At 38.4% G+C, this 14,175-nt stretch overlaps 1 protein-coding gene across 2 annotated transcripts in view; it reads right to left on the bottom strand.

Annotated features, from left to right (window-relative positions):
* The window catches only part of PRPSAP1 (phosphoribosyl pyrophosphate synthetase associated protein 1), a 32,164-nt gene that overhangs the window by 13,263 nt on the left and 4,726 nt on the right, over nt 1–14,175 (bottom strand). For both annotated transcript variants that reach the window (XM_060764614.2, XM_060764613.2), the window contains 5 exons: nt 7,043–7,095; nt 5,228–5,294; nt 1,914–2,086; nt 1,147–1,262; nt 82–137 (listed from right to left, as the gene is read on the bottom strand). In XM_060764614.2, the coding sequence (XP_060620597.1) occupies nt 82–137; nt 1,147–1,262; nt 1,914–2,086; nt 5,228–5,294; nt 7,043–7,095 (465 nt within the window). The remainder of the gene's footprint in view (nt 1–81; nt 138–1,146; nt 1,263–1,913; nt 2,087–5,227; nt 5,295–7,042; nt 7,096–14,175) is intronic.

A 14,175-nucleotide genomic window follows, 5' to 3' on the forward strand; every position in this document is an offset into this window, starting at 1 on the left:
ACTTCATGAATCATCCTCTCCTAAAAATGTATCTTTTCCTTAAAACATATATTCTTTTTTTTTTAAAGGAAAGCATTTTACCTTTTAGCAGCATCAGGACTCTTGGCCACAATTACTGCATTTCTGTAATCGGGAATCTGAAGAAAAGAAAAAAGATTTTTTAAGGCACTATAGTTCTAGCTTTGATTAATGTATTACAGTCTTGCATGTGTATGCATGTGTGAACAGTATCCTACACATATTATATTATTTTGTTACTACTGAAGACTGCAGAAAATACTAACACATTCCCCAAAGACTGCGAGTCACGTAAACTGCTTCTGGAGCATGGTCATGCAGCCCGGAAAACTCACAGCAACCCAGTGATTCTGGCCATGAAAGCCTTCAACAACACATTCCTTTTCAATATATATGCACTGTTGTTAAATTTGCTGCTGCAGGACAAGTCTATACATCATCAATGTATCTGTTTAGACTTCGTCTACGTCTTCTAGTTCAGGGCCAAACTAAAACATGAACTTATGAGTTCTGTTGGAGGTGAGTGTCGCCCATCATCCATGTCTTGCTCCGTGCATTGCGCCTCCCCGTGGAGGTATCCATTAGGCGGACATGGACTAGTAGATGCTAACTTGGATAAGGATCTCCATGTTGGGACAAACAGGAACTGAATCTCCTCTGCCTCCACCCTCCATGCCCCCTGTCCTGAGAACCATATTGCTAATCTTCCTCACCCTTTCACCTCTGAAACTGCTACTACAAGTTTAAAAAACAGAGCAACTGATTTGAGAGTTATTCCTCTCTGATGCTTAGGAACCTCCAGACTGATTCATGATCCACAAGGGCAATTTTTCCCTGAGAGAAAACCAGGGTCTCCATGTACCATCATATATTCCCTCTGAGTAGCAGCCCGTTCTATACTGTCATATAAAATCCAGATTATCAGGTTTGAACTGGGTTGTATGGCAGTATAGACTCATATAATCCAGTTCAAAGCAGATAATATGGATTATCCATTGTGATAATCTGGATTATATGGCACTGTAGAAGGGGCCTCCATGTGTTTCTTTAAGCAAGTCTGAAAATAAGGAACCCCAAACTGTTTTTTAATCCGAGAGTATGGCTAGTAATGGATAGTGGTTACTTTACCTCTTCTTGTATATACTGTAGCAAGAAAGGTGATGCCCTCAAGTTGTCAACAGGAAAACTAAAAAAGCCCTGAATTTCTTTCTGATGAAGATCCATAGTGATGATGTGGCTTAAACCTAAAAAGAACATAAATTAAAACTCCTGGCAGAAACCAAATTAGACATGAGATATCAAACACCTCACTGCACTGCTTAACAATAAAGACTTAAAAACTTACATTCACATGGTGGTCAGCATCAACTACCTGTGTGTACCTAATCTCCGAGGTTGGGGCAATCAGAACACTTCATTCACTATCATTTAAAACACAGAGTAAGCATAGAACCCAAGTACATTGCTCTGATGTTTTCATATAGGTCTGAAGAAGAGTGTTTTGCTGCTTGTTTTCTAGATAGTCTTGTATTGAAGTTCAGTAAGCTGGAACAGATTTCTCACTTTTGAATACAAACTTAGTTAAGTATCCGAAGATATAAAGTGAGCAAACCCTTCTTTTTTAGTGATTTCGTTTTTAACTTAACATTTCCTTCAAGAATTCCAAGATTAGAACACAGTTTTCACTCTTTGCTCTCTCTTTACAATATCAAGGTAGTTAGAGAGAAATATGCCAATTTGCTCAGGATCACATTGTAAAGTTATTCTGAATAAAAAGTAATGTCTTCTTAGAGTGGGAAGAGAAAGAGTTCCACTTGCTTCACTGAGGTCAGATTAATTATCACCTAGCACAATGGTGGGAGGGAAAATATTGGCACATTTGACAGTCCACTCACCTGCTTTGGCCAACATGGAAGCAAGGAGTTTGCATACAATTGAGCCTCTCTTCCTCATTTTGCTTTGCTTGCTGTAGGGGAAGTAAGGAATTACCCCAATGATATTTCTGGCACAGGATGTCTTCAGCGCATACGCCATAATCAACAGTTCCATCACTGCAGTGTTCACATCTCTGAAATAGTAGAAAATATAAAATCAGCAATCCGTCTGCCAGGAAAGCTTCTTGACAGCAACAGGTTCCTTCTAGGCAAAAACAATGTCAGCCCAAATACCATAAGCAGGTATTAAAGAAAATCCCCTGCTCCAAGTTTCTGTAATTTAACTAATTTCACCATTCTCCAGAAGGACCCCGGGGCTTCTGCATATACATGTCAGAGATTCCATTATCTAAAGAGAAGCCAAAGCAAAGAAGCTGCCCAGAAAGACTATTACCAAGTCTCTATAGTCCTCAACCAGAAGAGTGTATGTTTACTTTGTGCAGGGCTCAAATATCCCAGCAACTGTTCCACACTCAACAACAGTACACACAAGAACGAATATCACAATCTCTGCAATGAATTCAGGTTATAAGACAGTTAGATCGATTTGGGAGATATGCCCCATAAATAAAGTCTGAAAAGTACTAAATTGTATTACATCTTTTTAAAAACTGCATCATTCAAATTAAAAATCCTGTTTGGAGAAAGAATTTCTGACATGGAAAAAGGCTCCACCACCCCACTACACAGAAATTTATACAGAATAAATTTTCTTCCTGCCTTTAAGACAATATGAGCTTAATTTTATTATCCATGGGCTCCACACACCATCCCATGAACTATTTAATTACTTTTAAGAGAAGGAATGTTCTTGCCCAAAGCTTGGAAGCCATACTGAAAAGGCTCCTGTGTTAATTGTATTTATTTTTAAAAGTTGGAATTTTTTCAAGAGTAATATGATGCCGCAACATAAGTAGCCTTATTCATACTATTACTTTTTAATTTGATGAATTTCTATGTGGACAATAATTCCTCATGATAACTTCAAAAGTAATATTTTGAAGAAAAATATTACCTATTATAACAGAAAACTAGTATTTACATCATGTCTCAAAATGCTTAATAATAACATTTGCCTTTATCACAACTACATGGCATTAACATGTTTTTTCCAAGCTTTGCTCTTGCCTTTGCAGGTATGACTTTGCCAGGTATGACTTTTCCTCAACATTTCAATATAAAGAAAAGGGGCTCTGAAACCAAAACTCCGCTGACTGCATCAAGTTCCTTCATTGAAAACTGTTGCTAGTTCTACTCTGATAAAGATGACTGGACAAAAGACATTAAGGATATGTTTTGGAATTTACTAGAAGTCACATATATATCTCTAACATGGCCAATTATGCCAAAGGTCATAATACAGTAAGAGGCACAACAGCTAGCATTTTCCAATGTTAAAGTTCTATAGATATAAATTTAGTTATCAGACTTCAAGGACAAATGCGAGGGATCATTGGAAGCTTGTTTTAGAGTGGTCAATCCATCTATGTCATTGCAAAGTGAGCAAATCTAAACATTTGCTGGGGGTTTAGTGTGTGTGTGTGTGTGTGTGTGTGTGTGTGTGTGTGTGAGAGAGAGAGAGAGAGAGAGAGAGAGAGAGAGAGAGAGCACCTATGCCTGGAAGGAAGTCAGGGAAACACTCTTATACACTGTTCTTAGACAAGCAGCAACACTTCTTTCATCTGCCTGGCCTTCCACAAGATAAAAACCAGAAACTTTCCTGATCACCTAAGATGACACTTTTCTATCTCTGTTCAACTTCTCATCCCCCCTCCCCTTTGTAAACCTCCCCTTGAAAAATGAGCTCCATTTATCTGGATACATTGGCCAAAGCTCTCTGGATTGTTCTGTCTTCTACTTCCCTCATACTGCACTGATGTGATAGTTTATACACAAGAAGGCTTTGTTCACCATCAAGGAAACAGCCAAGAATTACATAAAACTACCCCCACCACTGAGTAATTAAGACCAAAAGTGAACAATGCACCATTTTCCCCTGTGGTTGAAAGGTGGTAGAGGCTAAAGAATGATGGATATTATTTGCCAGGACACTTATTTTGTAAGTTGCCTACTTTTGTTTTGTGCTGAAAACTAACATTCAACACAACCAAATATGAATAATGACTTCATATGTTACCAAAATATAAAATCTGTGTACAGTATTAAAGTCTGTAGAAGGATCCAGATAATAAAATAACAGAATGGGGATAATGTGAGTGAAAAGAAACACAAAGCAATGTTTTGCTTTTCTTATACCGTGGGTACATGTTAAGGAATTTTGTCTAAATTGTTTCACTTATTTTTCCTATGTGCTGCAATGCTAGCTCATCTAGCATTCATTCCAACCCTGTAGACAGTTAGTTCCTATTGACCTGTATCAACTAGGCATGGCAACTAGGAAGACAAGTTTGCATAAACTAGAAGAACGTCGGTTCATGCTTTTTTTCTTTAAGGAGGTTTCTATGTCACAAGCATTTTAGACTGAAATCCTCGTATTTTTATGGGCCTATTAGGAAGGCAAGGCTCTTCACTTATCCTCACCATTTAGTTAAAAGTGAGTAAATTCAGACCTATAGACCCATGTTGTCCCACTTAGTGTGGAGGGATGGGTGTGTTGTTTTTTTATGTGTGCTGGGGAAAGCATTTAATTTTGTTATACAAGGTACAACGATAATAAAGTTATTCTATTTTATTCTATTCCATTGATAGCCTCTACAAACAACAGAGAAAGAAAACTACAAAAATAAGTCAGCTGATGTTATTCCATGCAAGGAATAGAAAAATCAAAATGCTGTTCCTTTGAGCAATAGCTCAGACTCAGGATGGAAATTCACCAGCAGCTATGTTGTAAAATATACCTCTAAGAAAAACAAAGTAAATATTTCACTACCAATAGATGGAATTATTAGTTCTTCTAAAAAGAATGGCCTGGTTGAAAAGAGGAAAATCCTAAAAACAAAATTAAAAGAAAATGGAGTAAATACGTATGGTTGTCTTTATGACAGCTCTATAGACTACAGAATCTAATCTCATTTCATTTACTGTCCCTTTTAGTGCCTCATTAAACTGTGTGATTTAAAGCCCCACTGTTGATGCAAGAGATTAACAGGCATTATTAACATCACATGTTCTTCCTGTAATGAAGGCAAAATTAGAATGAGAAACAGAAGAGGACTTACACTTGTAAATGCTTAAATGCTTACATCAAATCCACCGAACAGGAAATTCCATGTATCCAAGAATCTGGGTTTTTATCCTATGTAATTCAAACCTACCTGGGAATTGTCTGAATGATGAAAACATCTTGGCCTCGGACTGATTCTTTTATTTCAACTCTTGTTTCTGTAGAGGAGACATGGAAATTTAAATGGAATTTGTGTAGTATATTTACATACCATGAGCTTGTATGTTCTAATGTAACATTTCTCAAAGTGTGGGGTAGGGGACAACACTGACTCTGAAACCCACCTTTTGGGAAGGAACATTAGTCTAACTCAGTGCTACTCAAAAGTGGTGGTCCCTGGACCACTCCCAAACCCTGAGCCACTAGCTGCCAGTCCCTGGAAAGCTTTTTTTAAAAGTATAGCTGTACCCAGTGGTCACAAATATAGTGCTGGTCCCTGGCATATTGCAATCATCATAATCATCATCAGCTCCCATGCAGCCTTCTTCTAACGCAACCAGAACCTCACTGCTTGGCCACCCTACCCAACAATGTTCTACAATTATTTAATTAGGTCAAAAGCAAGAGCAACTTGCCACACATTCAGTTCACACAAACATTATGTAAGAAATGGTCACAGGATATGGAGGTAGCATGCAAAGTTGGAGAGAAAGAAGAGGCAAGAAAGAAAACTAACAAGTGTCTTGTAGCACCTACAAGGATATCAAATTTTATTTGACATTCATTTTGTGAACAGCCACTTTCTTTAGCTGCTTTGGTCTATGAAACTTTATACCAAATACAACCAGCTAGTCTTCAATATTCTTGCATTAATCTGTTGCAGAAAACCTACAAACATGACTAATTGCTCTGGACACGCCTGCACAATAAAAAGAACTGGATAACACACTGATAGTGGCTGGCTGAATATGAAGAAAAAGAAATATTGAAAGTGTATTCTATAACCCATCTCATGGAAACCTGGAAAAATGGATTGTTAAGGCCATAGACCTGGCACAGTATCCCAAATTGATGTGCTTTCAAAGGGAGGATTTTTTTGAAAGGCTGCAAAGCATTTATAGACTTTTTGAGCAAAAAGAAATCCAATAATGCAATAACCTGTAGTTATGGTTATTAGTAACTCTAGTAAGTTGAATTTAGTTATTATTATAATATTTATGGCCCGCTTGATCTCCCCAAAGCGGCTTGACATAAAAGCATTAGTATACAATTTAAAATATACAAATATAAAAACATTAAAACAGAATTAAACACAAACAACACTAAACATTCACAGTTAAAACCCATCAAAAACATATTCAAACTTTAAAACCACAGCAGCTAGATCTGTAATAGGTTTACTTTTCTATTGTAGTTAGTGCAGGGAGGAAGTCGGAGTACTTTATGTCTTAGTAAGTAGTTAGATTGTGCTTACTATAACTGCTTAGTGCGTTAGTAATGTGTCATGGTTTTAATTTGGTTTTTTTATGAATGCTATTTTTGTTGTGAATTAGTTTGCAATAAAAGTAAGTAAAGATAATACTGCTATGACACAACTTGTTTTTGAGAAACCCATTTTAACTTTCAATGATTACAGCATCAAATATTATAATTGTCTTCTTTTATTGTAAACCTCTCTTAAGATCATTTGCATGCCTTCAAGATGTTTCTGACTTATGATGACCTTATCATGGGATTTTCCTGATGATGTGTTCAGAGGGGATTTGCCTTTGCCATCCTATGAGGCCGAGAGAGTATAATTTGCCCACAGTCATACATTAGGTTTCCATGGTTGAGCGGGGATTCAAACCATGGTCTCCTAAGTCGTAGTCCAATGCTCAAACCACTATCCACACTGTTTTCTACAAATATCGTCTATAGGTATTGTCAAATTAAAAGAAATTTCAAGTAAAAGAGCCTGCCTTACCTCCATTAGTTTCTTGATATACCACAGATTTTCCTAGTTCAGCACCAAGACGCCTTAAAGGAGAACGAGATAGTCATTAGTACCTTACTAGCAGGCATTGTACATGGCACATAATTATCTGGAATATACAGCCCAGTTCCCTGTCTACTTTAATGGCCCATGGATTAAAAAAATAAGAAGCAGGATCACTGTCTGTTACTTTCTCTTGTACAGAAGTAGGAAATTTCATGATGCGACTATGTTTACTCTGAAGAAACATTTCCTTCTGTTGCTTATGACAAAAACTATAAAATATTCATTTATTCAAAATGCTTAGATCTCGGCTAAAAGGAAATAGCAAAAGATGCTATCAAGACACAAACAAACCAGGATCACAGAAAACAATGTAACTTACAGAAAGCCCAAATCTCAGCTCTGTTACTTGTCTAACTGAAAATCAAAACGTGAAAGGAATCTCCTTGTACCAAAAAACAATAAGTTGTATTGATTTGTATCAGGTAAAATGTATTTCTGACAAATAACCATTACTTCTATTAAATTAAACCAGCATCACAATGCTTTATCATTCAACAAGTTTCCTGATATGCCAATATAGAACAGAAAACAACATGAAATATCTGACCAGGAGCTATAGTTAATCAAAGATTACACAATATTAAAATTGTTAGTCTGTATCATGCCACAGAACTCATCACTTTTGCTACAGCAATAGACCAATCCAACCATCACTCTGGAAAACAGAAGAGCATGACAAAAGAACAAGAGCTCTATTAGCTTGTCAGATCCTACTGAATGCTGCACATCTGTGGTGTACAAGCACTTTTAAATGAAAACAATGCACATATCAAAGCAGAATGCCATCCACTGAAATGCTGAGTCCATTCACTTTTTTATGGGGCAGTCATTTGTTGCTGCCACACTGTGTGACTACATAAACTGATGAACACACAGAGTCCTCAGTTCACAGGGACATATAGCCAACTGGCTCAGTATACACCAGTTTTATACCAGTTGCACTGGCCACCAGTGAATTTCCAAGTTTGATTCAAGATGATGGTTGTGGATCTTTAAAAAGTCTTTTAAAAGCTTGGATACACGTTATTTAAAGAACTATCTACACCTTTTTTGGGATTTACAATTGTATGGAGATCAAAACTGGAAGCTCTACATAAGGGGTTGACATTAAATTGTACCCTCCAATATTTACGACATAATAACTGTACACGTGTGACCAAGCAACACTATACTGTGGTCAAGATGGCAAAAGCTATTAATGACTTGCTAATCAGGCCATGCTTTGCTGTGGCTCAGTCTGATATGAAATGTGAAAGTAAATAAACGTATTGTTGCGAGCATAGAAAACACATCATTCATTTCAATACCCTGCCTTGCGTTGCTGTGTCTATCTGGAATAAAAGGGAAAGAAAGAAAAAGAGGTTTTTACCAAAAATAATATTTTTATTGTAAAGCTAGTGGATTGACTACATTTTTGGTTTACCTGTTTTCTGCATAAACATAAAGATCAGATGGTGTACCAACTCTGGAGCATGAGGCGTGTAGCTCAATTATTCAGATAGTGCAACTGCATACATCTTTGCTGTTGTTCTCATTGTTCTTGGCATTGTTGAAGTGATAGTGCTGCTCTTCTTCTCGATTCAACTTGCAAGGCTACAACTCTTTCTTCCCGATCTGCCAATTCCTCTGCTAGCCTTAGAGAAGTTCTGACTCTAGCACATTCATTTTCGTCTAAACGTTCTTGATCAGTACAGTTCGATCTCCTTTCACGTTCTGTGATTGCATTTCGAGAACTGCTGCCTATGTTCGAATGTGGGCAAGGCATTACAGATTATTAATGAATCGGTACTATGACGTAAGACTAAAGACTGCCGTTCTATGACTAAGATTCTTTTATTCTAAGGATATGAAGTTAGACCATTCAAATATTGCAACTGCATGTGTCTTCGCTGTTCTTGGCGTTGTTGAGACGATTGTGCTACTCTTCTTCTTCTTGACTGAACTCTGTAAACTTGTACTATGGCTGGCGAAACCATTGGAACCAAAAATCCCAAACACATTGACTTCCCCTGTAGTATTTGTGTTGTCAATAGCAACCAATCACAGCTCAGCTTTCATTTCTTATACTGCTGAGGTAAAATGATAGCTGCCCTGTGATATGTTGATATTTCTTCTGCTGCTGGGATAAAAGGAAAGCTGCTCTGTGATAGGTTGTTTTCTCTTATTCTGCTGAGGTTTAACTAGAAAAGCTGGTTTTTCACTAATAACACATGTGTTTTTTGATGGAACATTGTGTCAATATTTCATTTTGCTATAAAAGCATGCGCATATTAGAATGCAACATTGTGTCAAAATGTCAAGTCAATCGACCAACTCCTTTTCGAGTTTTACGAGCACAAGCATACACAGGCTGAGGTTTTATATATAAAGTTTAAGAATTCACAAGCATGCAGCAGTTTAGTTTTGCTTGAGCTTCCAGTAAGACTGCCACTTTTTTTCTTCCCCTTCCCTGCTGAATCAATTGAGTGCAAATTACCTTTCCACTATTACTTAGCATGCAGAAATGGGAGAAAGCTGAGGACAATGGAAAAAAGACAAAGTATGAGAAAGGGACTGGGCATTATTAAAGCATTTAGAGAAATGGAATGATTCATAACAAGTCAGGACAGTTGGAGAATATAAGAAATTAAACTTTATCAATGGTGGACACAGAGGAATTTCCTCCCAAAATATATATACTTAGTGTGATCTACTAATGTTTTTAATTAGGGTTTAAAAACTCATTCAAGTGAAGATTTTTATTATACATTTTGCTTACACATTTTGTTACTGGATTATTCTAAATTCGTTTTAATAATATTTCATTGTGGATGTGTGCCTTCAAGTCATTTCAGACTTATGATGACTGTATGATGAACCTGCCACAGGGTTTTCTTGGCAGAATTTGTTCAGAGTGGTTTTTATCTTGCCCTACATGGAGTCTGAAAGAATATGATTTCCCTAAGATCACCCAGTGATTTTCCACGACTAAATAGGGATTTTGAACTTTGGTCTCCCAGTGTCCTAGTCCAAAACACAAACCACTATACCACGCTGATTCTCCTATCATTTAACATTACACTGTATGTATTTTTTTGTTTTTATTTAGTGCAACCTCCATCTGCCAATGGAATGGAAACTGCATTTTGTTCACACCTCAACTATGGAGTGAAAACATATGATACCTTGGGTTTCCACTGTATAGAGCACAACTGTAATAAATATAGAACTGTGTGCTACAACTTTTAAAAGTAATTAAATACTGTAATAAATAAATAAAAATTGCAGAAGAGATTCACAGCTTGAGAATTTATACTCATAAAACAGGGACAATTGCACATCTATGTAAAACAACGATTGAATCTTCAACTAGGTCAATATGATACAGTTCTGTATGAAAATGAATCTTCTTCATTCACTTGAGACAGTACAGCTTATAATGGCATCACAAAGGGCTTTAGAAAATTGATACAATGATTGAATTGCAACAATTTCAACATGTAATCTTGTTAGGGACACTTAAGTCATATGGGGCCAAGCTCAGGCTCATTTCCAGCATAACAATACTGTTCTCTGCTTTGGTTAAGGGTAGTGAAATTTGTTATAGTTCATAATTAGTCTCCACATCACAATAGCGTACTGAATAAAAACAACATGATGTATCCAAACGTGTCCATGCAACATCCCAAAAGTGACAAAAATATAAACCTTTTAAGGCTTGTTTGGAACAGATTTTGCTATTATTCTGTTACTGTATTCTCTGGATCCTAAATTAAAGTCAGTGTTATGACATGGTTTATAGATGAAGGCATATTTTATTGAATATTTTAATTACATATATTAGCATGTTAAAACATGTGCCCTGCATTTGGTTTTTGCTTTTTTTTGGGGGGGGGGGGGTTGTTGCTTTCAAAGTTAACACTGAACAAGAATTAAAATAAGTTGCATGCAGAGTGGGCAAAGAGATCTTTGTTTCTATAGGTCCTTGTTTTAATTAGTATTATTTGCACTTTATTCTTAAGACATGCATCTTTTCACATAATCAATGGACAGAAAAGAGATGGCCTGGTTACCAAGAAAAATTATCCTTGCTACCAAAAGAAAAAAAAGTGGTGCGGGAAACTAACTGTTGAGAACGTATAACTAGTTAGCACAAGAGTTCAACTTGTCTCAATTAGCTGGCTGGTTCTGACCCATAACCTGTACTAAGGACAAGAGGCTGCCCTTGATGAAGCCTGATAATTTTCCAGAAGGAAAAAGCATCTTTTTCAGGATCTTGCTAGGAAAAGAATATTTGCCATTTTGCACCTGATCATAAGCTTTCCAAGATTCATATAAGGAGATTGATAAATGCTGGTAGAGTGATTTAGTTGCTCTTTACAAACACTTCACAACAGCTTTATTTTGGAATAAAAAATTTGCAGAACTGACAATGAGTAGACCATACTTCTAGTCAGCAAAGAAGCTGTCTATGTGTTTTGAGGGCTGCACTGGGTGACATTGTTATGAGTACCTATGAGTACAATTATTGTCAAGTGTGAAGGACCTAGTGGGATCTCCTTTTCCTTCCAAGCCCTCTTCCCCACTCTTACCATTCCTTCCTTTTTGGTGGCAACTGATGCCAGGGACTGCCAAGGAGACATGAAGGCTGAGGGAAGATGTTGTGGGAGGTGATGGGAGACTTGGCTGAGAGCAAACTTTAACAATCAACAGGAGTATCCTATCTATCTGTGTTTCCTCATGTGAGATGGATGGTAGCAGAGTCTGAGGTTAACAGCATGACCTACTGCACTGGTAAGAACAAACCTTACTGATACTGCCATTTATTTATTTATTTACAACATTTCTACCCCATCCTTCTCAACCCCCCCCCCCGGGGGGGGGGGGGGGGGCTCAGGGAGGCTAACACAGGCAGCGATTTGATGCCACAATATCAATAACAACAATGTAAAATCATAAATACATAGCATATTAAAAACAGTAACATTAATTATAATCACATATTTATACCTCATACTTCAACCAAAAAAGATGCTCATGGCAGCTTTTAAATCATTACTTTCACAGTTTCATGCCCTCAGGTGTACAAATGATAACTTATTATTTATAGAGGCAATGGTACCCTTCCTTTTGGTCCAAAAATGTGACTATCCTCTTAGTTTATCAGGCCCCTGGGGTCCCGAACGAGAACATCCCCAAGTTATTACACCTTCTGGCGGACTGGACCCTTAAGTTCCCAAGTCTCATCATATTGGGAGACTTCAATGTACATGCAGAAAGTTTGATGTCTTCTTCGATAGCACGGGACCTAGTACAATCTATGGAAACAATAGGTTTCCCATTAATGATGACCGGTCCTACTCATCGAGCTGGGCACTCCTTGGACTTGATTTTTAGTACTGGAATACAAGTGACTCTATCTTCCGTCTTAGAGATTCCTTGGTCTGACCACTACATCCTGAACACCCAAATAGAGATTCCACCACCACAGCATCCGGTGACTGAACAAATTTTCGTGGGGCCGAGGAAGCTGATGGATCCTACTAGACTTTTGAGTGTCCTTAAAGAACTGGATTACACCGCTGATTCTCTACGTGAACGAGTGGAAAACTGGAACAAAAATCTATCAACTGCCTTAGATATAGTTGTCCCTAATCGGACTTTTCGCCCTCGCCGGAATAGATCTCCGTGGTTCACGGATGCATTGCGTCAGAAGAAACTTGAGCGGAAGAGATTAGAACGTAAATGGCGCAAGAAACCTGATGAAACATTGAAGTTGGCTTTTGAAATACATCGAAAAATCTACGAAGCAGCCACCAGAGAGGCCAAAAAAGAATATAATTCCTCATTGATAGCTTCCGCCAGATCTCGACCTGCTCAAATATTTAAAATTGTTTGTAACATCACAAATCCAACTCATCCAGCCAAAGATGTGGCTAGTCAAGATATTATAGCAGAGACCTTCCAGAGCCACTTTATAAATAGGATCAATCTGCTCCACGAAGGGCTACCTCCCACAAAGGACACATCGAGGGAACTCGGGGCCTTCTGGCAATCTAGTGGCCAACTTCTCAAACATTTTGTGCCATTAGAAATGGAAGACCTGGAAAAGACTCTAGCTGCAGCAAGACCAACTACCTGCCCCCTCGATCCTTGCCCCTCCCGGTTGGTTAAGGAGTGCTGGGAGAGACTACGAGATCCCTTAAGGAGCATCATCAACAGCTCCTTGGAGCAAGGAATTTTTCCAGATTGCTTAAAGAAGCAGTGGTCCACCCTCTCTTGAAAAAACCAAGCCTAGACGCCACCATACCTAGTAACTATCATCCAGTTTCAAACCTTGTTTTTGGGCAAGGTGATTGAACAGACAGTGGCGGAGCAGCTACAGCAATTCTTAGATGAGACTGCGGGTTTGGACCCCTTTCAATCAGGCTTTCGTTCAGGTCATGGGACAGAGACTGTCCCAGTAGCTATTACTGACGAAAATCGTCGTCAGTTAGACCGAGACGGATCAGCGCTATTGGTACTCTTGGACCTCACAGCTGCATTCGACACCGTGGACCATGACTTGCTGATTCGATTGGCTATGTCTGGTGTACAAGGTTTAGCCCTTAAATGGTTCAATTCGTTCCTCCGGGACCAGAGACAGAGGGTGGAGTGGTTAGGCCAAAGCTCTGAGAGCTCCTGCCTTTGCTGTGGAGTTCCCCAGGGTGTTATCCTTTCGCCCCTGTTATTTAACATCTACGTCCGACCACTTGCTGGACCGGTGCGGAGCTTTGGCATAGAGTGCTACCAGTATGCAGATGATACCCAGCTACTCTTGCGTCTCGAACCTGGGACAACCGCGATACCTGAGAACTTTAAGCTGTATTTGGAAGCAGTGATTAGTTGACTGCAAGTGAGCAGACTAAAAGTGAATCCTGCAAAAACTGAGATACTCTGGCCCGGCCTGCCGCCAGAATTAATCCAGTCTCTGCCTGATTTCGATGGGGAAGTTCTGGTTCCGCCTGCCAGTGTTAAAAGCCTTGGGGTTGTGTTGGACTTAATGCTGATGATGGAGGCCCAGATCACTGCCATAAGTA

Source organism: Anolis sagrei, chromosome 2 (assembly GCF_037176765.1).
Source record: "Anolis sagrei isolate rAnoSag1 chromosome 2, rAnoSag1.mat, whole genome shotgun sequence".
Classification (NCBI taxonomy): Eukaryota; Metazoa; Chordata; class Lepidosauria; order Squamata; family Dactyloidae; genus Anolis; species Anolis sagrei.